This window comes from Ictalurus furcatus, chromosome 11 (assembly GCF_023375685.1).
Source record: "Ictalurus furcatus strain D&B chromosome 11, Billie_1.0, whole genome shotgun sequence".
NCBI lineage: Eukaryota > Metazoa > Chordata > Actinopteri > Siluriformes > Ictaluridae > Ictalurus > Ictalurus furcatus.
In genome coordinates, this window is record NC_071265.1 from 6,920,359 (window position 1) to 6,944,618 (window position 24,260).

The 24,260-nt window shown below is 37.9% G+C and overlaps 1 protein-coding gene and 1 non-coding gene across 3 annotated transcripts; one reads left to right on the forward strand and one right to left on the reverse strand.

The window, feature by feature from the left end:
- The first annotated feature begins 1,767 nt into the window (after positions 1-1,767).
- On the forward strand, positions 1,768-12,414 carry mier1a (mesoderm induction early response 1a, transcriptional regulator). 2 transcript variants are annotated; one of them, XM_053636850.1, is made up of 13 exons: positions 1,768-1,814; positions 4,389-4,416; positions 4,665-4,804; positions 5,057-5,206; positions 5,295-5,406; positions 5,504-5,559; positions 5,647-5,719; positions 7,033-7,184; positions 7,276-7,357; positions 7,543-7,637; positions 9,077-9,120; positions 9,932-10,062; positions 11,392-12,414. In XM_053636850.1, the coding sequence occupies exons 1-13, from the start codon at positions 1,806-1,808 to the stop codon at positions 11,598-11,600; spliced, it is 1,281 nt and encodes a 426-aa protein (XP_053492825.1). In that variant the 5' UTR covers positions 1,768-1,805; the 3' UTR covers positions 11,601-12,414. The 2 variants fall into 2 exon arrangements, with proteins under 2 accessions (XP_053492825.1, XP_053492826.1); XM_053636851.1 differs by having other exon boundaries at positions 5,298-5,406.
- trnaf-gaa (transfer RNA phenylalanine (anticodon GAA)) lies at positions 2,933-3,005 on the reverse strand. Its single transcript has one exon. It is a non-coding gene; the product is annotated as a tRNA-Phe (tRNA).
- Positions 12,415-24,260: the final 11,846 nt, after the last annotated feature.

A 24,260-nucleotide genomic window follows, 5' to 3' on the forward strand; every position in this document is an offset into this window, starting at 1 on the left:
GAGGTTCTTAAGCAAATTCCGATAGGTCCACCCTTGTTGTTAAAACAGGACGTGGCTGCATGTTTAGCTTGTATTAATATTAATAAAGCCCCAGGCCCTGATGGCTTAAGAGGGAGGGTTTTAAAAGCTTGTGGAAATCAACTCAAAGGGCCTCTTACACAGTTATTTCAGATATTACTACATGAGCACACAGTACCACATATGTGGAAAATATCTACAATAATACCTATCCATTAAGCATCAGGGGAAACACTACTTGAAAATTTTAGACCAGTTGCATTGACTTCTGTCCTGGCAAAATGTAGGGAAAGAATTGTAAGTAAACATGTTATGTCTACAGTGACTAAGATTTTAGATTCATTGCAGTTTACATATAGACCATACAGGGGGACAGAAGATGCCACAATTACTTTAATTGATTTTATTTTAAAGCATGTCCAGGACTCTAAATCTTATGCATGCACACTTTGTATTTATTTCTCCTCAGCTTTTAATACAATGCAGGTTCATTTGTTTCTATCACGTCTGTATAATGTGAATATAAATTCTGCTTTGGTGCATTGGATCAAAGATTTCCTTGATAGACCACAGAGAGTTTTTATGAATGGCATATTTTCAAATGTATTGGTTTTAAATACCACAGGGTTGTGTGTTGTCACCACTCTTATTCTCCATATATACCAATAAGCTACAAATTAAGAATAATTCAGCTGGTCTGTTTAAGTATGCTGATGATATGGTTCTGGTGCAACTTTGTTCTAAAAAATCAAGTAATGAGCGAGCAAACATATCTTAAAAATGTGCTTGTTCTTGAAGACTGGTGTAAACTGAGTGCCTTGCGCATAAATGCAAGGAAAACAAAAGAGATGATTTTCAATGTTAATTCTGGTGAACAACATGTGTTAGGGAAACTGAAGTTAAATGATCAGGTTGTTGAGATTGTGGAAAGTTTTTAATATTTGGGAACATATTTGGAAACAAGTTTTATTTTATTATTTATTTATTTATTTTGAGAATGTAGACAATATTTTAAGGAAAGCAAGTCAAAGGTTATTTCTTCTGTGTAAACTTAAGAGTTTTGATGTTAGTCAATCCGTTTTTGGAAATGGTATACAAAAGTCATTTTGAGAGTATTTTAATGTTTAATATTACAGCCTGGTATGGTAACTTAGGAGTGAGAAATTAAAATAAGTTGCAGAGGATAGTGAGAACTGCAGGAAAAATAATAGGATGCCAGCAGCAGCTTGATAAGCTGTATTTGCTGGCAATACACAGAAGAGCAACAAGGGTTGTATTCGACTCCACACACACACTTAACTCAGAATTTGTAATACTTCCATCTGGAATCAGGTATAAGGTCCCCAAATATCTTAGAAATGTGTATAAACATTCCTTTATACTAATGGTAATTAGAATATTAAATGAAGGGTAAATAACTCCTTTTGAGAATAATTTTTATATTGATCTATTCGCTTGAACCCCTAATAATAAAGTTTACAAGTAATTATTGTACTAAATGTACACCTGGGTTTGGTCTCCCTTTGTAAATCACAACCTAGCTTCTGAATAACGTGTGTTATTCAGATGTATAATAACTGACAAGACGCGTACCTCAGGTGTAAACACCAGGAGATATAATGCACCATTTATTTGGTTCTGAACGAGTCTTGCTTTGGTTTCAGACGTATTTCTTAGTCATTTATTTATTTATTTTGGTCGAACCAGACTTTTATTTTGAATAGCTATTCCGCGCGCGCGCGCTGCTGCTGCTGCTTCCTTCACCGGTTCACGCACAATAATCAATAATGGCGGAGGTAAGAAAGAAATCACGCTTATAAATAAAATAAATAAATAAATAAACAAACACTTTACAAAGCAAGTAGACCTGCAGAACTGTTGACAGCGGCAATAGCTTTCTGGGCTGTTTGTTTGTCTCGGAGTTAATATATACTTCCACTTCGAATGCAAACGTATTCAGTCGGGTCGCTTTATTAGCAAACTTTTTTTTTCCCTCCCATAGTTAGCCAGATAGCTTTTATAAAACACCATCACTACTACTGTACTAAACAGTACGCTGAAATAGTGCGAAACAATCAACACTAATGGGTGCGCGTGCACGATTGTAGTATACTATCTTGTGGGTTAGTATGCAACGTTAGGTTTTAAAAAAAATAACCGTTAATACTGACTGAATCAGCTAGGGTTAGCTGGCTAACTGTAAACACCGCGCAAATGAACGTGTTGTGTTGAACCTGTTGCACTGCAGATGTACTTTAATTCGCTTTCATTTAAATGTAATTTATTTAGCTGTAAATAACAGTTTTAAAGTTATAAAAAAACAAAACCAAACCCGAGCATTAGGATGTTTTCTGCATGTTTGGATGTAGCTAGCGTTAGCCGCTAGTTTTAGTGACTGCAACCATAGACATTAAAAAGAAAATAAAACACTGTTTAAGAAAATTAAACACGGTTACCTTGCTCGTTATGTTTGAAATAAAAACAAACAAACAAACAAACAAAAAGCAAAAAACGTTTTCGTGGATTATTTCAGATCGTGATTCCGCACCACGTCACTAGTCAATGTTTATATATAAATAAATCACGTGTGTTTACACTCACACCTAGTTTATTTTCAGGATTGAATCCCAAATTTTCTTGCTGGACATGGAGTTGTTTAATTTCACCCCATATAGTGCATGACAAGCCATTTGGGATTAGACCGCAGTCTGATCCAATATAAACAGCCCTGTCCGCTATCTGAGAACTAAACGCGCTTCATCCATGTGAACACCAGACCATTTCCCTAGCTCGCATATAGTATAATTTATACACACACAGTCGTTATACGGGTTATAAATTATTCTCTCGAGAACCTGTTCAACCCTGAACTTTAATTATGCCCGTGTTTAAAATGAAAACTGTTTCCTTCAGCTGCCGAAACCCGGGATCGAACCAGGGACCTTTAGATCTTCAGTCTAACGCTCTCCCAACTGAGCTATTTCGGCACTTTTAGATAAAGTAGTGAGAAATAACAAGCTCAGTCATTTATTAGACCTACGATATTTTAATTCTAGCTCTCGATCTATCTATCTATCTATATATCTATATGTACATAAAAGTAACCTTCCCTTGTCAGTAATATTTAGCTCCTCAATTCTTCAACTTTTCTTGTTCATCATCCATCCATACATACACTATGTACATATATATGTTTATGTTTGTGTGTATGTTTGGATGAATGATGAACAAGAAAAGTTGAAGATTAAAGGAACTGAGGAGCTAAATATTACTGACAAGGGAAGGTTACTTTGGGTAAATATTTAAAACTAGTCTAAAACATGAAAAATTCCAGTGCTTGAATAGTATCGAGCCCAATCCCAGTACTCAGTATTAAATTGGTACATCTTTACAGTTACTATATAGTGATTCCTGTGTGTCCTGAACATACTGTGACTATATATACAGGTGCATCTAAAAAAAAAAAAGAGAAAATCGTACATTTTTTCTCTGTAATTTAATTAAAAATGTGTCACTTTAATGTATTCTAGATTCGTTTCACGTAAAGTGAAATATTACAAGCATTTCTTTTTGTTTTACGGCTTACAGCTCATGGAAATAAAAAAAATCTAGCATCTCAAATATATTTGAATAAAGAATTTATAATACAGAAAAAGACTAATCTGCCTAATGCATACAATGCAAGTTTTTTTTTAATTATGTCAAATCAAAGGCATCCATTTAGTACCATTTAATTTGTAAGTATTTAAAAAACATTAAAAAAATTTCATCATACTAACAATATGTCAGAAAAATGTATCACGTAATCATTTATAATGATATTGATATTACATCGATATATATATATCACTCAGCCCTACCATATACAGTATTGGAGCACAGTGTATTACATGTAGATTATGTTTATGATCAAATGTAATGAATTAACAGATGACGTACATCTGTTACCACCCTGATACTCAAAAATGGATTCTTTTCAAGTAACCCACTAACACCTTGAAGTCTTTTATTCCTCTTACACTACTGTGCATTTTCTTAACCCTGAATTTTTCTGGGCTTAAAGGAAAGTGCTTGTGTTTAAAGTCAGTGAGCTAGATGCTTTTGAAAAACACAGTCTCCTACTCTTCTACTCAAGAAAAATCGAGAAATTTGACTTAAGCACACTCTTAACCCATAACTTTCACCAGGTAAATATCAAAAAGCCAACTCTGAATACTTTGAGTACTAGTAAAGTGAGTATGTACAAAGTGAGTGATTGGCACCACCTAGTGCACGGGAATGTATCTGAATGCTGTTCAAATGCTGATTACTGAAAGACAGATTATCTGTACTTTATCAGCAGTTAACGTTTTGGGTTTATTCTTTTCCAGCTCTCAATAAGTGGAGCAAGTACCAAAGGTAACGATCAACAGTCCTAATTATTTACAATAATCAGCCAAATAATTTCATATTCCTTCAATAAGATCTCACGCATATAGTCCATGTTTTAACTTGACGATTGAATTCACTTTCTGTTTTGAATGACCTAATAATAGTCAGTAATAAGCACTTCATAATTTCTCATTAGGCTAAATAATTACTAACAAATAGATGTTTTATACAGAATGCCATCCAGAACCATCTTGTTAAACCTGACTGTGTTTCAGGCGTGCAGGATGAGGACGGGGATTTCGAGCCCACCGCAGACATGCTGGTCCATGACTTTGATGACGAGCAGACGATGGAGGAGGAGGAGATGCTGGAAGGAGAGACCAACTTCAGCTCCGAGATAGACGACCTCACTCGAGTGAGTTGCGTAGCGTTTAATAGACGCGATTCTGAACCTGACTGCAATGTAGAGGCTTTGGGTTTGACTGGTTCTGAACAGGAAGTATGACCATGAACCTTGAAGGGTGGATCTTCTGTAATGCGTAAAGAAATTTACAGTGATTAGAAATGAGATTTATAATAAACTAACATAAACCATCATAAAAATTTATATGACGTCATTCTCAATTGAGTATTTTTCTTCTTCCTGTATGTGCCTGGTTTGTTTCAGGAAGGCGAGATGCCCCTTCATGAGCTGTTAAAAATGTATGGGTACGGTGCGGCAGATTCAGCAGACTCAGAGGATGAAGGACCTGAAGAACAGGATGTTTCAGAGAATGACCAGAGCAGCAGTGCCCATGGGAATGTAAAGACAAACAAGGTTAGAACCTAAATGAAGCATCTTGACGTCATGTACCAGTGTGAAGGTCATCACTAGTTTTCCTCTTCTGTGTGCTTGTTTACATAAGGAGGACCGAGACGACGAGGACCAGAGGTTGTCCAGTGAGGAGTCTCCTGACCCCAGCAGGACATACGGCACCACTCAGCTCCTCTGCTCTGAACCGTGCAGCTACTTTGATGGTATGTTTAGTTCACATTTCATTACCTGAAGCAAATACACATCAGGCTTCTAGCGAACACTACACCGTGTGTTAAATGGCCGTTTTTTGATTCCCAGGTGATGCCGACGAATCCGAGGATGAAGATTACGTTCCATCTGAAGAGTGGAAGAAGGTGATGTTTCAAACTTCCTAAACTTACAAATGAATATTAATTATAGTCATGTAGTCAAACGAATAGGAATTATTTTTGGATAAACAGGAAGTGAAGGTTGGGCCAATGTACCAGGCTGAGACACCGACTGAGCTGTGCAAATATAAAGACAATGAAAAAGGTAAGAGAGCAATGCTAAATTGAACAGGAATCATTCGAGACTGTTTAAAGTTTCAAACTGTTTCAAGAATTTCCTTTTAGCAGTTAAAACCTCTTAAATATGGACTGTAATATTTCTCATTTTGAGATTCATTTCAAGAAGGAAAGGAACCTCGAGTCCAGTGCCTTCGACTGTTCAACTGTACTGACATTCATTTTGAGATTATGTAGACGTTACTATATGACGTGTGTATCTAAAAAAAAAAAAAAAAAATTCACCTTATTTTTATTCAGCTTATCCAGTGAAAATAAAAAACAGACATTTTTATTATAATCTATTAAGTAAGGTCATACTTAAAAAAAAAAATCAGTTTCTAGTTAGATTTAATATTGTGGAATGTCTGCAAAACAAGTTAGTTCTGTCATGTACATTTTATACACACTACCCGTCAAAAGTTTGTGGACACTCGACTGAAATGTTTCACATGATCTTAAAAACATTTTGATCTGAAGGTGTGTGATTAAAGGTTTGAAATCGGTGTTGTAGACAAAAATATAATCGTGCTGACATATTCATTTCTTTCATCAGAAAACTAACATTTTATTTACAAAAAAATATTATTTTAAACGGACGACTCGGAGCGAAATATCCCGAAAAGCAGCCGATAAGAGTCCAGCGTCGGTGTGAACGCCTTTAATACTGTTTAAAAAGCATCTCAGGGAAATTCCTCAAGAAATCGGTCGAGAAAACGCCAAGAATACATTTCTGGAAATTCTAGGCAAAAAGGGCGTCTACTTTGAAGATGCTAAAATACTAAATTATTTTGATTTACTTTGGATTTTTTTTTATCACAACATAATTCCCATAGGACTGAAAATGCAACTTGGCGTTCTTGATAAATTTAAAAAAAAAAAATTCAATTCAATTCAGATAACCACAATAAATCACAAACCTCAAAGCCTTCCATCCTGAATTCTTTCCCTTGTTGGAAAACGTAACATTACAGCTTTATCTCTGTCTGTTTTAAAGTGCTGACACTGGAGACTCCTTACCAGAAACGTTAAATAAAAAGCCTCTTCACAGAAACCTTCACCATATCAACAGCCGCACATTTTAAAAATCCATTTACATGACGCATCCAACACACAAGTCCCTGTGAATGAGCCGTTATTATAGAAGCATATTATAACAAGCACAGATTATTATTATTATTATTATTATTATTATTCAGGATATTTCTGCTTGCTAAGACCTTATTTTTTGTTTGCAGTGTACTTGAAGATCACAGAACGTTCCTATCGCTTCGTGCACTTTTTTTTTTTTTGCAATCCTAGTATACGAGAACGAGGATCAGCTTCTGTGGAATCCGGAGTTGCTGCCAGAAAACGAAGTGGTTGAATTTTTAGCTGAAGCTTCCAAGCGGGTCGGAGAGCAGACCGGAGTGGATGCCGTCCCAGAGATGCCTCTAATCAAAGACGACGAGGAGGTGACTCCGTGTCAAATCGTATACTCGTATAAGGAAACTGTCTGTCCTTATGCTCTGTTGCTGAAACTATTGATTACTGTCTGTATTACAGGCTCTCTATGAGTTGATCAAATGCAATTTTAATAAAGAAGAAGCTTTAAAAAGACTGGAGTTTAACCCCAAGCCTGTTAAAGGTAAGCGTCTAAGGTTTTACTTTCATGTGTGGAACCGAAATGGTTAGGATTGAAGACATTAAGCACGACAGCTGTATTAGAGTGTCACTGTGTCCACTCTGTTTGTTATTAAAGTGAACGGGAGCAGCGATGCACTCAGGAAACATTATACACAGGATTTTATTAATGACTCTCTTTCACTTCAGATGAGCTGCCAGTGTGGACAGAAGAGGAAAGACATGAATTTGAGCAAGGGGACGATGTTTATGGAAACGATTGTAACTCCGTGCAAGCCGATAAGGTGAGTTTGCAAAGCTTTCTATAGTTGGCATACGGTGATGCCACTTCAGAGCGGCACGACGGCACAGTGGGTAGTGCTGACGCTTCACAGCTTCACAATCCTGAGCTCAGGTTACTGTCTCTGTGGCGGTTCTCTGGTGTCATCCCACCTTCCAAAAACATGCCAGTTGGTGAACTGGCTACTCTAGGTATGAATGTGTGTGTGTGTGTGTGTGTGCACAATGTCCTGCAATGGACTGGCATGTTTCAACAAGTAATGGACCACAGTAAGTGATAGACCAATTTTATGGCAAAAAAAAATATCATCAAGGTGCTCTGGGATTTAATCTTCCACGTCAAAAGAACTGTAGTAAGTTCTCCAAGAAGGCTGAAGCAACCTACCCGTGTATTTGAGAGAATATATTTTGTTTTAAATGCCAAGGCAAATTATGATTTGACTCCATTTTTTTAATTGGCTGTTCTACACTTTACTGTTCAATATATAGATATTTTACTAATTAATAAATTGACAAAAAAATACGTTAAACAAAAAAGTGTGTATACACTACCAGTCAAAAGTTTAGACACATTCATTCTTTATTTTTTATAATTTTTTCCCCCCACATTTTAGAATAATAATAAAGTCAGCAAAACTCTGGAGTAACATAAATGGATCTATGGGAATTATGTTGTGATAAAAAATCAAAAATAAATCAAAATAATTTAATCATAAATTTTAGCATCTTCAAAGTAGACACCCTTATTGCCTAGAATTTCCAGAAATGTACTCTTGGCGTTTTCTCACCCGATTTCTGAGGAATTTCCCAGAGATGTTTTTTAAACAGGATTAAAGGAGTTCACACCGACGCTGCACTCTTACGGACTGCTTTTCAGAATATTTCACTCCAAGTCGTCCGTTTAAAATAATATTTTAATTAGTTTTGTAATGAAAGAAATGAATATGTCGGCACAACTATATTTTTGTCTACAACACCGATTTCAAACATTTAATCACACACCTTCAGATCAAAAGGTTTTCAAGACCATGAGGAACACTTTGACTGGTAGTGTATATAAAGTAAATATGAAATATTTTCAGTTTACAATTTTTTTGTGATCACTAGGTACCCAAGACCTCTTCACAGCACTGTATTTTGACAGAAAATTTTGGTTTAAATGAGAAGTGCAGTTCATTTCTTTGTTAATTATTTTTGCAGTAAAAGTAACGTAAATGCAGTTACAATTTCAATTCATAAAAAAAAAAAAATAATAAAGTTTATGTACTGTACATGTCTGAACCTGACACTTAGTTTGAGACGATTACAGTTGTTGTTCTTGTTTTAAATATTATATTAAACCAGTCCAGAAGAGAACTAGATCTGTTTGCTGAATTTTGTATATTAAAGATCAAACTGTTATCAGTAAAGGTGTATCTCAGCTTATTATTTCTGTGTACAACAGATAAAACTCTGGAGGAGAAAACCTGATCTTCACCCCTGTGTCGCGTAAGTCTCCCTTCTGTACTGTCCATAAAATACATTTTAGTGAAATCTCAAAATAAATCAATTAATTAAACGAATAAAAGCAAACAGTAAAAAAAATAAGGTATATGATACAAGGATATAGGCGAATTTAACATATTTTACTAGACCTCGGGATTGTTTTGTGATACCGTTGTATTTTTATTTAAGAATGTCAAACGTCATTTCATCTGCTATTTTATTCATTTCTTTTTACTTCAGTTTCCTTCTTTATTCCATTTCCTTTCCAGCGCAATAATTGTGTATGATTTACTTATAGTGTAGATTTCACACGCAAACAGAATTACTGTCGAATCGTTAAACTTTCTGATGATAAAGCAAATGCAAACTCTTCTAGCCGTAATAGACATATCTACACAATATTTGACACACTTCCTTTTGACTAGTATGCTCATTTCTGTTCTAATCAGATGTGCTTGGCTTTTGCTAAGCTTCTCTGAGCTAGAAGGAATTATTTGTGGTATCTTTGCTTTACGAATGCATTTGTTCCTGTAAATACTGCCTTAGCACAGAAGTCTCACTAATAGAAGTGATCCAGGTTTTATATGCTAATTTAGAACAAACAGTATTTAAAAAAAAAATGTATTTCCATCTTCTGCACAAAGCAGCATACAGTCGAAGCACTTTTGATTATTTTGCATACGTACAAACTCGGCTAAAGAGTTTGATGATGAGTGTGGATATCAGTCACTGTTTAATACAGTTGCTTTTCACAGCATGTCCAGACTGTACAGTTGATGTGTGTGTGTGTGTGTGTGTGTGTGTCTGTGTTCAGGGACTCCACAGAGCAGACGCTGGCTGAGACGGAGAGCACGGAGCTCAGCCGAGCAGACGCTGCTCCTGCAGGAGCTTCCAACTGCAGCGGCCACCAGTTAGATAGTAAAGGCAGTAGAACGACACACAACGGTTAGACTGATGTTTAACTTTTCTTATACAACAGGGCTATTACATTCTCAATTCTGATTGGTCAGATGGTGTTGATTAAAATGGTGTTGGCTGTAAGGCGAATCGCAGGTTTACGTGTATAACGCACTCGTTCGTATGCGTTTCTATAGTAATAATTTATACAGGGACCGGTAAGGCTCCACATAATCTAATTTAACACAGAAAACGTATACTCATTGATATGGTGAAGTCTTCTGTAAGCAGACCGTTATTTAACGTTTATGGAAGGAGACTCCAGCATCAGCACCTCGTAACATTCAGCAAAATTTCCACCACGGGAAAGTGTTCAGGACCGAGGAATTTGCTCTTTCCTGTTTCTCTGTAACAAGCAGGGTTTTTTCCCCCGTCTTATTCATTTCTAAAGAGAGGTAAAAGACAGGCTGGTGAGGGAATTATACGTAGGAACAACAGATAAAAAGTATGACACATTGTCAAACAGTTACTAAAAAATAGTTTTTAGCGCTGGTAAATTGCTGAGGTAGAGGAGGAATGAAATACTACTGTACGTGCTGTTGTATGAAAACGATCAACTTCTGGGTGGTTATAATAACTGCTTCATGTTGCTCCACATCACACCAACCTGACACGGATTATTTTCATATAACAGCACGACCCCGAGTGTTTTATTTGTAATATACTGCACAAATAATGCAAAATTACTCGCCTAGGACATTTTCACATGTGCAGTATATAAACTGTTTAAATTCAGTCAGAGTAAACTTTTTTTGGTCCACAATTTGCGCATTACAAACCCAAATGAAGTCAAATTCATATAGACTCTGCAAAATGACTAATAGGTACGAACGAGTGTTGTAGAAACTATACTTTCCTTTCCTGTTCCTCTGTTTCCCAAAGACTGAATCGGAGAGAAATTGATTCAGTTTCAAACTGCACAAATAACACTCTCTTATTGAAATACTACGTTTCACTTTAAAGCAGACTGAAAACACAGTGGTTTCTCTCTCACCGACTCTCTTTCTCTCTCTCTCGCTCTCTCTCTCACACTCTCTCTTGCTTTCTCGCGCTCTCTCTCACTCACTCTTGCTCTTTGTCTTGCTCTTTGTCTCTCTCTCACTCTCTCTCTCGCTCTTTCTCTCTCGCCCTCTCTCTTTCTTTTTCTCTCTCTCTCTCTCTTTCTCTCGCTCTCTCGCTCTTTCTCTCTCTCTCTCTCGTTCACACAGAGGGTGAAAATGCACCAAGTTTCCATTTAAACAGACGTAATACTGCATCTGTGCCCCATTCAGACGATTAGACATCCTTGACCGTGTTTTATTTGTGTCCACACTACAGGTGCAGATTCCCGTCCTGTCGATCTCGCGTCCTCTTGTGGCTCGGATCGTAGCACATCAGACACACAGGTCCATTCCAGCCCCGATCCCAACGTCAGCAGCTCGAACACGGACGCGGTTAGACGACAGAGGGAGGGCGAGGAGGATTTGGAGAGACCGGCGAAAAAGCCGAAGACCGAGGTGGAGTTTCTCACGGCAGCGGCTGTTTAAGGCGTTCAGAGAAGGAGAGCAGAAGTTGCAGATAGGTTTAGCTGCATTTCAGGGATTTATTTAGAAGAAATCAATGCTTTTGGTTGCTATTCTGATCTAATTCATACCCCAAAGCAACATACTATAACCAGCCCAAAGTTTCATGTAAGCTGTCTTTGTAATGATTGTGTTCCTCGGTGTAGGATCAGGATCCTAGATAACAGTGAGACACAAATTCATTTCATATTGCTCAGTCAAATCCAGACACACAGGAAAATTCCTGTCCGTGATATTAGTGGCCAGTGATCTCAGACTGCTTTAACAGAGCTATTTAAATACCTAATTCCTTTTATCATTCTTGCATAATACAATATTTTTTAGTTCTTTAAGTTAAAGTCTGTAAACAAACTAAATCTGTCACGTTCTACTACAAGCTGTTTGACGCTGCATCTTTTTCCACATGAGTTAATTGGGAAAACTTCCTTTTTTCGTATTATTCCAAAAAAAACAAAAAAGTTCTTTGTAAGAAAATTTGTGCTTATTTTTGTATTTGATAGCTATTTATATTTTGTATACGGTTCCGGTTGAGCACACGCTTCAAGGGGAAATGTAAGACTGATTTATTTATTTCTAATGTACTCTCTGTATCTGTGTAAACACTATTACACTATCATTTCAGTTTTCTAAAGTTTATACACCGCATCCATGATGTCTGAAGGACCTTATTTGAGAGATTGTTTTGTGCTTTCAATATGTTGTAAGTGGTATAAAACATTTGAACGTCTTTAAAAAAAAAAAAAAAAAACAACAAAAAAAAAACACTTTTCCTTATTTATCACATTTCATTTTTTTTTTTTTTTTTTTTTTTTTTAACCAAATAAAGTTCTTAATTATTTCTCTGTAAGCAGAAGGGGTTTGTCTCCTTGATTTAACCAGGTAAACAGTGTGCATCAGCTGAATATTTGAAATCCTGACCCTGTGAATGGATTTACTCTACATTCACTCTGGTACAGCAGCAAAGGTATAAACAATGATTGTTAGAGTTTAAGAGTGGGACAAATCATCAGCATGGGCACCTGGGACAAACAGATTTTGTGTCTGGGTTATTAGCTTTTTGTTGTCCGTTTAACAATCAGGAAAAGGGGAATCCTACTACAGAAAATATTTATGTCCTATGTTCAAATTTAAAGGTTATTACTAGATTACTAATGGTAAATGGTCTGCACTTATATAGCACCTTTTAACCCTAGTGGCTCTATAAAGCACTTTACACTGTTTCTCATTCTCTCTCTCACAAACACACAGAGCAGCTTGGGAGCAACTTGTCTTGCCCAAGGACATTTCAGCATGTAGGCACAGAATCGAACCACCAACCCTACCCCCTGAGCCTCCATAAATACGAACATCTGAATGAGTTTCTTCACAACTTGAGCCTGCGCCCTGTTCCTGCCCACAGTTTTTATATCACTATAAACACACAAAATAGTGCATACTGATTTGAATAGGTGCTGGAGAGAGTCTATGAAATAACTGACATGACACCCATCCAAATACAAAAAAGCACTCCAGACCATGGTTTTCTCAGCCACATAGTACACTTGTGCTGAGGACATGGCTTAAACATTTTTTTTAACATGTTATACATATTTTCAAGTTTTACAAGTTATTTGTACATGGAAGAAATAATAATAAATAAAAAAACGGACTATGGTCCCTTTAAAATACTTCAGAGTACACCTCAGTGCTGTTACTACAGCATGAAAGAAGGTATGGCTGTATGCACGTACAGATCCTGCTTCATTATATTTGTAAATGTTTATCCACAGGACATATTTGCCTGGAAAACAAGCCTACTTTGTTTATCACAGCTGGGTTACTGAGCCTAATAAGCAGTTAATAAGACACTGAACAACAAATAATGAGCCTGTACTACCTGCAGTCTTTGGGTAGAATGTTGACCAACCACCAGGTGTCAGTGTTACTCTCCAAAAATTCCTCAGTACAGAACAGCTTCAACTCTGGGATATTGGTGGGTTTCCTCAGATGAACTGCTCGCTTCAGGTCCTTGCACAACATTTCTATTGGATTAAGATCAGGACTTTGACTTGGTCACTCCAAAACAATAACTTTATCCTTCTTTAACCGTTCTTTGGTAGAACGACTTGTGTGAGCTTAGGGTCATTGTCTTGCTGCATGACCCACTTTCTCTTGAGATTCAGTTTTCCTTTAGAATTAACTGGTATAATTCAGAATTCATTGTTCCATCAATGATGGCAAGTCGTCCTGGTCCAGATGCAGCAAAACAGGCCCAAACCATGATACTACCACCAGCATGTTTTACATATAGAATAAAGTTCTTATGCTGGAATGCAGTGTTTTCCTTTCTCCAAACATAACACTTCTTATTTGAACCAAAAAGTTCTATTTTGGTCTCATCTATCACAAAACATTTTCCCAATATCCTTCTGGTTTGTCCACGTGATCTTTATCAAACTGCAGACATGCAGCAATGTTCTTTTTGGAGAGCAGTGGCTTTCTCCTTGTAACCCTGCTATGAACACCACTGTTGTTCAGTGTTCTCCTGATGGTGGACTCATGAACATTAACATTAGCCAATGTGACAGACGCCTTTAGTTGTTTAGAAGTTACTCTGGGTTCCTTTGTGATCTCATGGACTATTACACGTCTTGCTCTTGGAGTGATCTTAGCTGGTCTCCACTCCTGGGGAGGGTAACAATGGTCTTGATTTTCCTCCATTTGTACACAATCTGTCTGACTGGGGATTGGTGGAGTCCAAACTCTTTAGAGATGGGTTTGTAACCTTTTCCAGCCTGACGAGCATCAACAACTCTTTTTCTGAGGTGCTCAGAAATCTCCTTTGTTCGTGCCATGATACACTTCCACAAACATGTGTTGTGAAGATCAGACTCTGATAGATCCCTGTTCTTTAAATAAAACCGGGCACTCACACCTGATTATCATCCCAATGATTGAAATCACCTGACTCTAATTTCACCTTCAAATTAACTGCTAGTCCTAGAGGTTCACATACTTTTGCCACTCACAGATATGTAATATTGGCCCATTTTCCTCAATAAATAAATTACCAAGTATAATATTTTTGTCTCATTTGTTTAATTGGGTTCTCTTTATCGTCTTCTAGGACTTGTGTGAAAATCTGATGATGTTTTAGGTCATATTTATGCAGATATCTAAAAAATTCGAAAGGGTTCACAAACTTTCAAGCACCATTGTAGATACATGAGCTAGAGTGAGCTAAGCCCCACGTCTTTCAAAGATTAAATCCATCCATTTCCCATACCACTTATTTTACACAGGGGATCACACAGGCGAGCCTGGAGCGTATCCCAGGGAACTCGGAGCACAAGGAGAGGGACATCCTGGACGAGGTGCCAATTTGGAAATGTCAATCAACCTACAACACGTGTCATTGGACAAGGGAAGGAAAGCAGATTGGAGCAGGGGGGAACTCCACGTACACAGGGTGGAGGCGGGATTTGAACTGCACACCTAGGAGGTGCGTGGCAAACGTGCTAACCAAAATGCTGCTGTATCCTCTTATTATTATTATTATTGAGACTCTGGGATATAATCTATTGATAGCTTAGCCCTCCCATCTATTATCACCACCGGCTGCCAGTGATATACATACACAATACATTTAAATTACAATTAAAAACACTTCTTTCTGAATTGTTAAAACTCCCTCAACCTTGAATCCCTCATTATGAATTCATTCACATTCAAATAATTAATTGCTGATTGCTGTGGTGAGTTAATAGCACAAGGTACTGCACAGGTACTGTCATTTCCACCAAATGTTCTGTTCTGTTATTATACACCATTTAACACAGCTTTTTTTTCCCGAGTACCGAGCTTTAGTCAATCGTTTAAATGGAACTGTGTTAATATAAACTATAGGTTCATTTCTAATGCCAGTTTGCCTTGCACAGTTAAATCACCTGTGTACTGCTTTGCTTGTATATTTGACACTAGCTGTACGCTAATGTTACCTGGTTACATTAAGCTACGTAGCCAGTCACCAGACTGCAAACATTACATTAAGTAAGCAAATCTAATGTGTGAAGATAATTCACTCCTGCACTGTATTATGCAGCTCGCAACCCGGTGCAGTTACTGTGGGGGGAAAACCTGGCACATGCGAATGCCATTGCATACTTTTCATTCTGATTGAAATGTTCACTTCCTTCAGCACCACATTTAAACTTTTAAGAGCAATAAAAGAAACGTCGCTCCTCCAGATCAGTGTTTCTCAGTCCTCGCCCCAGAGGACCTTCATATCATACTTCACGTCGGAATATTCAACTCATCAGCTAACTAATAAATGGTGTTGCCAACGTTTTTTTTTTCCCCCCGAGAGTAAATTAACTAATGAAAGCATAAAAAGTTACTAGACGTCGTTGTTGTAGATTGAGCTAATTTGCATATTCAGTGGATCATCATGCTCATTTGCATATCAAAAAATATACGAAGGAGGAAGATTTTCTGAAGACAAAATAGAGTCAAATTTTTATATTCACAAAATACTGTAATATCTACCAAGGACGTAGACTGGAGAGCCAGAACTGGAGGTACTCCAGAACCAGACTTGAGAAACACTGCTCTAGATTATGGAGACCTAAATCCTAATGGAAATAAAACAGAAAGTAAAACAGCATCCTCTTTGGAACATGATCTTCAGATCCTGTTCAGGACTGAAGTTAGCAAACCTCGACGAGGCTAAACGTAAAAATCTGTCGCATTGTTCTAAGTTAAAAGCTTTTTTGAAACCTGTACAGACATGTCAGTGCCTCTGAAAAGCAAACACACTTCTCTCTGAGAACACACACTGAGTAATGAAGGTCTTACTTCATTATCTATATGGCACATTGAATAATAGAAAATGGCTTGTGGTCATGTAGATTATCAGACAACAAGGTAGTAATGGAATAATTGGAGTATAATAATTGGCTTCTTAACACCAAGCAGTGCAAGGTAGTGTGTAAACTGCGTGCTCCCCACTGCTTAAAATTCAATTCAATTCAATTCAGTTTGATTTGTATAGCGCTTTTATCGACGGTCGTTGTCTCAAAGCAGCTTTACAGAAACATATAAAGACAGGATAGAGATTTTAAGCGTGTGAATTTATCTCTATTGAGCGAGCCGGTGGTGACGGTGGTGAGGAAAAACTCTCTAAGATGATCTGAGGAAGAAACCTTGAGAGGAACCAGACTCAGAAGGGAACCCGTCCTCATCTGGGTCACAACGGATAGTGTGAAAGTAAAAGAAAGTTCATTATGGTTTTAACATGGAGTCTGTTTGTTGAACTAGTCCACTGTTCACTAAAGGAGACCCGAGTGCAAAACTGCAGGTGGTAAAGCAACCGTAGTCCCAGCAACCACAGTGAGAATGTCCATGTGGAACTGAGGTCCAAAACCATTTCCGTTGTACTTCAAGTGGGTACATCCTCAGCAATCTCCAGGCTGTAGCCTCCAGTTGATGAGAGCTCCATCCAGAGGTAGGGCATCAGGATGGATCTGGCAGAAAAAAAACATTTCTAACAGCATTTAACTCTTAAAAGTGTTACAGTACCTACATTTCACCAATGTTTTCTCGCTCTCATCAGTGTGTAACAACTGCAGGTGTGTCCTCAGAGGGGGTGGAGATCTAAATGTCACCCATCAGCCTGAAAGGAACAAATTACAAGAGGGAACACGGGTAACGTTAAAATATTCCATCCTACTCCAAGGCCATGGATGAAAGGAACGTGATATTTCAATAGGACAAAGATGAACGCACTGGTGAATGACACTCTGGCGTAGTAGGATGGATGTGTGATGACATTAAGTCCCCTGGGGGCAGAAAGGGGGTGCATTCATGTCCTAAACCTACAGTAAAGTAACAGATCTCCAGATCCTTATTTGACATTGTTCTTTAAATATATCCACAACCTTTAACATAAGCATCAAACTGACATTTTAATCATGACATAACAAAAATCATCCCACCTATATTTATATTTACATTTATTCATTTAGCGGACGCTTTTATCCAAAGCGACTTACAAATGAGAAAATACAAGCAAAGCGATATATCAAGCAGAGAACAATACGAGTAGTGCAACCGTACAAGATCCATTAACTGAGTTCCAGAAGAAGCAAAGTGCGCAGAGTCGAGGTGCAAGTGCCAGAGTAATTTATTTATTTATTTATTATGAGTTGGTTAGGTGTTGATGGAAGAGGTGGGTCTTTAGCTGTTTTTTGAAGATGGTGAGAGATTCTGCGGTCAGGATTGAGGTTGGAAGTTCATTCCACCACTGAGGAATACACACACACACACATTATATACATATATACATATATACATATATATATATATATACATATATATATATATATATATATATATATATACCCATGCACAGTGGGTTCAGAATGTATTCAGACTTTCACAGTTTATTGTGTTATATAGTACATTCAGGGACTGAAAATGTCCTTGAGTGACCCAGTCAAAGCCCAGATTTAAACTCCATAGAATATCTATGGAGAGACATGACGCTAGCAGTTTACAGACACTTCACATCCAATCTGTACAAGCTTGAGAGGATCTGCCAGGAAAAATGGTAGAAACCGGCCACAACCAGGTGTGCAAGGCTTGTAAAGACGCACCCAAGGACACTCTTAAAAATAAAAAGTTCCAGTTAGAAATAAAAGGGGGTTTCATCAACCTGATGCCATAGGAGAACCCTTTTACGTTGCACAAAGAACCTTTTACTCTCAAGTTCTTTAAAGAACCATTTAGTTACTGGTGCTTTAAAAACCCTACAAATGTTTTTTCACAGCAGTGCCACAAGGAACCATGTTATCATAAATTCTCTAAAAAACCCTTCGTTAGTGCTTTAAGGAACCAAGGTACGGTTCTTAAGTGTTGCCAGGAGAACCTTTTCCAGTCCCACAAAGAACTTTAGAGGGTTCACTTGAACCTGTTAAAGGATGATACCCCGAAGAACCAATACACTGCCCTGAAGAACCTATAATGAAACATAAAGAACTTCTTTAATCTCTAAAGAAACATATACAGTGCCCTCCACTAATATTGGCACCCTTGGAAAATATGAGTAAAGAAGGCATATTTACCAAGGGTGCCAATATTAGTGCATCCATGTACCTCCATATCACTACTTGGCACTACACTGTATGCTCTATATCATATTACATAATTTGCATAATGTAAATTAGGTGCAATATCACAATGTGTGCAATACCTGTTCACTGCATCCTGTGTGCAGTTATTAGTACCTATTTTGTGTTGTGTTGTACTTGTCTTGCAGTTGGTTGTATGCACTGTGTGTTAGATGTAGGAGCATTACTCTAGAGCACAAGAATTTCTTTGCGTTTGTACGCTCTGTATTCTGAAAGCATATGGCAATAAAGCTGATGTGACGTGATTATTTTGTAGCAGTAGTAGGAGGAGGAGGAGTATTTTTAGCATTATAAGTATTGCTAAAAATACTCAATAAATGTTGAAATTGCACTGTGTCAGTAGAGTGGTATTATTAGTTTCCTTTTCTGAACAACGCCAGGCTGTATAAAATGACATGAGCACATGACCCTGTTTCATCATGCTCACTGTAATGAGAAAGAGAGGTGAGGAGAGGCTCGACAACAAAGGAGACTCGCCTCCTCATAAATGCCATGGCAACCCTATGAATATCACACGCGCTGAACGTCTCGGCTGCTGAGAGAGAGAGAGAGAGGGAGAAAGAGAGGGAGAGAGAGAGAGAGAGAGAGAGAGAGAGAGAGGGAGAGAGAGAGAGAGAGAAAGAGGGAGGGAAAGAGAGGGAGAGAGATAGAGAGAGAGAAAGAGAGAGAGGAAGGGAGAGAGGAAGGGAGAGAGAGAGGGAGGGAGAGAGGGAGACAGAGAGAGAGAGAGAGAGAAAGGGAGAGAGAAAGAGAGAGAGAGAGAGAGAGAGACGGAGGGAGAGAGAGGGAGGGAGAGAGAGAGAGAGAGAGAGAAAGGGAGAGAGAAAGGGAGAGAGAGCAAGAGAGAAACCACTGGGGTTTTACTGCTCATTCAGCACACACACACACACACACACACACACACACAAATACATACACACACACACACACAAATACATACACACACACACACACAGAACCAAGACATTAAGCTAATTAGAGTGGTGTACAGCAGGAGATTTTCCTGTCATTGCTAGACAAAGAGCCACCATCATCACGAGATCCAGACACAACACACAGGGGGGCTTCACAGACAGTCACACACTTACACACACGCTTACACACACGCTTACACACACGCTTAACCAATCATTTGGTTTCTACACAAATGGATTATTGTAATTTCCTCAAAATGTTAGACTCAATCAGAATTATTCAGGAGATCAGACAAGCTGAACTACTCACCCTGATCAGATCTGACCATCTCAACACCGAAGGAAAAAAAGACAGACAAAATTCCACTTCTTTTTTTAAACAATTTAATTTATCAATATATAGAGATATTTATCAACAGCTCGGTTTTCATAGAAACGTGAGTGAGACCATTTTGGCGTACAGTACAGATATCCCATGTAAGTACAGTGTTGATAGGTTAACCCCAAATACCCTACACACCCCACAAAACCCTACACACAGGAGGAAGGAATAAAAAGAGAAAATAACATTATTGAAAAATATACACAAACAAGGCACCAATAAATTAAACTCATAATCCTGTCTTTCAACACATACTCTATTATATGGAATTAAATACACCATCAATGCCTACGTCTGCAATGATTTACTGTTAAGAGACTAATTAAATTATAATAAAAAGAAGAAGAAAAAAAAAACACTTTGGCTGATTAATTTTTAGTTACAATCAAGTAGTAAAGAAATCCAGTGCTTTCACTGTACAAATAAATTCAGATATGGTCTACACTCTTTCATCTGCTTCCAGGAGACTAATATAGACATCTTTTTACATAAATGTTTAAAACATTATCAAAAGTTCTGTCGTATGAAAAGGTATTTACAAATCTTGATTCCAGCCCAGTGGACAGCCCACCCACCCCCTTCCCCCTTCCCCCTTCCCCTATGTAATCATTTACACAGTGCAGAAGGCTTCTCGAAAAGTTTGTGCAACGAACAGTGTAGAAAATGCTTTTTTTTTTTTTTTTTCAATGTTTTTTTTTTTTATTTTATTTTTTTTAGGAACACGTTAAAGAAACGGTTCCCTGAGAGAAAAGATCTGCTTCCTGATACTGTACATCAACATTGAAGAAGAAGAAGAAAAAAAAAAAAAAAGGAAAAAAAAGAAAAAGAGATGAGTCTGGACATTTGTTCAAGTAGTACACGATCTCGCGAGGGAAATCAAAATGGAGGTCATCATATTCACAGATCACAAAAGACCGAGGATGACAGGGAGTCAGCGTACAGGCAAGTCAGCAGTACTGCTTTGTAGGAAGGATCAATAGGGGGCGCTCTGCTCTCAGTGAGGAAGGAGGCGCCGTACGGTTCCGTGACAGCTTCCGGCTTGTTCTTCCACTTTGCCTAGCGTGTTTTCCTCATGAGGGAAAAGATAGCCCTTTCAAAAACATCCGTTCTGGGATGAGTGAAAAGTGAGGACGGGTTAAAAAATTGATGTTAGCGGTGAGAAATGAGATGTAATGCGATGATATGATACGATATGATATGAAGAGAGAGGAAGGAGCAGCACGGTGCAACCCTGCACTGCACTGCAGGAAGGCAGGGATTACCTTCAGATATGCATAGAGTAAGAAAACAGAAAGCACTGACGTCTACTAGAGGTTGGGGATTAGTCAACATCTAAACATCTTGGTGTAGAACTTAATACGAGCGCACAATAAATACGTATCCTTCGACCACATCCCATGTACTTCTTCAACTCAAAGCATCCGCGTATCCCTTTAAAAGAAGACGGGCGACCTCTAATAAACCCAATGATGCCGTGATGCGGTAAAGGCTACGTACAAAATGCGCAGAGCTCTCATCTCTAAACGGTAAAAACCGCCACAAATCACTAGGTACATATAGAAAAAACACCAGCATGTCCAAAGACAAGTAATAAAATTACCCTGTATTGCTTGTGTAAGATTCGTAGAAATCTTAGAAGTACGTCGTTCTAATCGTTAGTCATATTGTCAAAAAAAAAAAACGTATTGGAAGTATGAGTCAGGAAGATTGAGGAGAAGTCCATAATGTTAAAAACAAACAAACAAACAACAACAACAACAACAAAAAAAAACACACCACTGCTTCATTGCTTTCAGTGTTAAAACCTCTGCAGTGCGAACTCAAACTGTTAACATGAAGCACAGCAGAGCGAGTACAGAAGCAGGTCTCGTTCGGTATCGTGTATAAAAGATTGACCGGTGCAGCGTCTTTCTCTACTGCAACAGTCTTGTGTAAAAATAGTCTGAAATTCTAGTCTCACATGTGGACTCACAGTTAAGGCAAGCGTACAGCACAAAACACGTCTTGATGTAGCCCCAAAATGTCTGAAATGAATGTTTACGTTAGCGTACAAGCTAACAGGCTAGAGCCTATATTACACTAAGCCACTTCCGCGTCATGAAATAAAAACACACGATCAAATCTGAATGCGTACCAGCAGTTCTGATTCAACACCAGCAGCAAAATATTCTCCGTTCCAGCATTTACACCACGGTTCAAAGCGTATCGCAGTCATATTTTACACAGTTCTTACTTGCTGATTAGCCGTTGTGGTCCCTCTTACAAAAAAAGGTCCTTGAGGTCTCTATCCAAGTTAAATTACACACGAAATGTCCAGCAACTGCAATGATAGATAAAATAAAGTGGGGATTCCACAATAAAATGATAAAAGACATTTTATAGAGAAGTACTAACTAGCCAGCCTACTAGCTAGGCTTAGCGACTCCAATTATTCCTGCTAGTTACTCCAATTACAATCCTGCTAGTTACTCCAATTACAATCCTGCTAGTTACTCCAATTACAATCCTGCTAGTTACTCCAATTGCAATCCTGCTAGTTACTCCAATTACAATCCTGCTAGTTACTCCAATTACAATCCTGCTAGTTACTCCAATTACAATCCTGCTAGTTACTCCAATTGCAATCCTGCTAGTTACTCCAATTACAATCCTGCTAGTTACTCCAATTGCAATCCTGCTAGTTACTCCAATTACAATCCTGCTAGTTACTCCAATTACAATCCTGCTAGTTACTCCAATTGCAATCCTGCTAGTTACTCCAATTGCAATCCTGCTAGTTACTCCAATTACAATCCTGCTAGCCAGCTAGCTTATTTTAGTTGATTTATGTTTACTACAACAGCCTCTTTTTGCAAGGCAGGTTATTGAAAAGCAGCTGGTTAGATTTGGAAAATGGTTACACTTTTTCTTAATGTTTAACAACAAAAAAATTAAACTGATTTCAAGATAAAGGAAGTAAGATAGATGTCAAGTGATATTCATGTAAGCAGTAGTTTTCAGATAATAGAACAGTATCTATCAGTCCGTACAGGAATCAGTAGAGGTTTATTCTGATTGTTGCGGCCGAAAACGCTTGATTTTGGTGCGACTTTTTAATTTTTTTAAATTTGCGAGGCGAGTTGCAGAGTTTTTGTGCTTTTTTTTTTTTTTGCGGAAATCTACTTGAATTGGTGAAATTGCAATTGCGATTTTTTCACAGTGATGTTTGTTGGTAAATGAGACCTTTTCGCTGTACTCATCTTCGACGCACGTGAATCAAAGAGGGCTTTGGCTGAATGCGTGTTGTGATGATGTCACATGACGCACATTGGCCCGAATAGGCGGAAAATCTGCGGTAAATTTGAAAAATTCCACGCTTCTTCGAATTTGCTTGATTTTGCGTTCATTTCTGCGATCCTGGAGGGACCGATCTATAGCATGAGAGGGGGTCTGTCATGGTCACTACGCCATTTGCATTCATCACAGTCCTCCTAGTGCAGGAGTTGGGACTAATCACAACACAAAGTGTTGTCTGGAAAATTGTCTGGAAAAAAAAAAATCTTCTTCAGTTCATCTTCTCTGAGATTACTGATGGAATGCTATGTTTTAGGTTTATACCTTCTAGCAAAAAAATCCTCTTGTAATGAAACCTAGATCATCTCCTGGCCTCATGCTGGTTTAAAAAAAAAATTATTCATGCTCTTTTTGTCTTAAATCTCTGACGTCAAAAAGTGTTATACAAAAATAAAACTGAATTGAATATAAAGCTATTTCTGTACTCGGATCTCTTGACTACAGGGCTTTATTACATTCGAGTCTGGGTCATACAGGGACGAGTGTTACAGAAATAAACGAGTGCTCATTAATCTTGTAGTCTGGACCCGGATATGTGCAGGAAGCCCGCACGCTCAGATCAACTCAACAGTTTCTACTGTCATGTCAAACAACGAGCTCATGAATATTTGATAGTGCGCTGTGATCTACAGTTAATCTCTCAGACATGTGGTTAACAGTCGACGTGGTTAACAGCGTCACCTTTAGTAGGTTATATATAACAGATACTGCAGGTCAGCTCAAATCTGATTTCAGCAGGAAAGATTTCATTCTAGGTTCATGTATATTTTGCTGATTTGTTTTTTGTTTCAAAATGAAAACATCCATCCGTCCATTTTCTATAGCGCTG

Excerpts from the sequence above, each read along its gene's own strand:
- mier1a (XM_053636850.1), top strand. Across the intron at positions 5,560-5,646 it reads CATCTGAAGAGTGGAAGAAG|GAAGTGAAGGTTGGGCCAAT; the intron begins GTGATGTTTCAA and ends TTGGATAAACAG. Across the intron at positions 10,063-11,391 it reads CAGTAGAACGACACACAACG|GTGCAGATTCCCGTCCTGTC; the intron begins GTTAGACTGATG and ends TCCACACTACAG.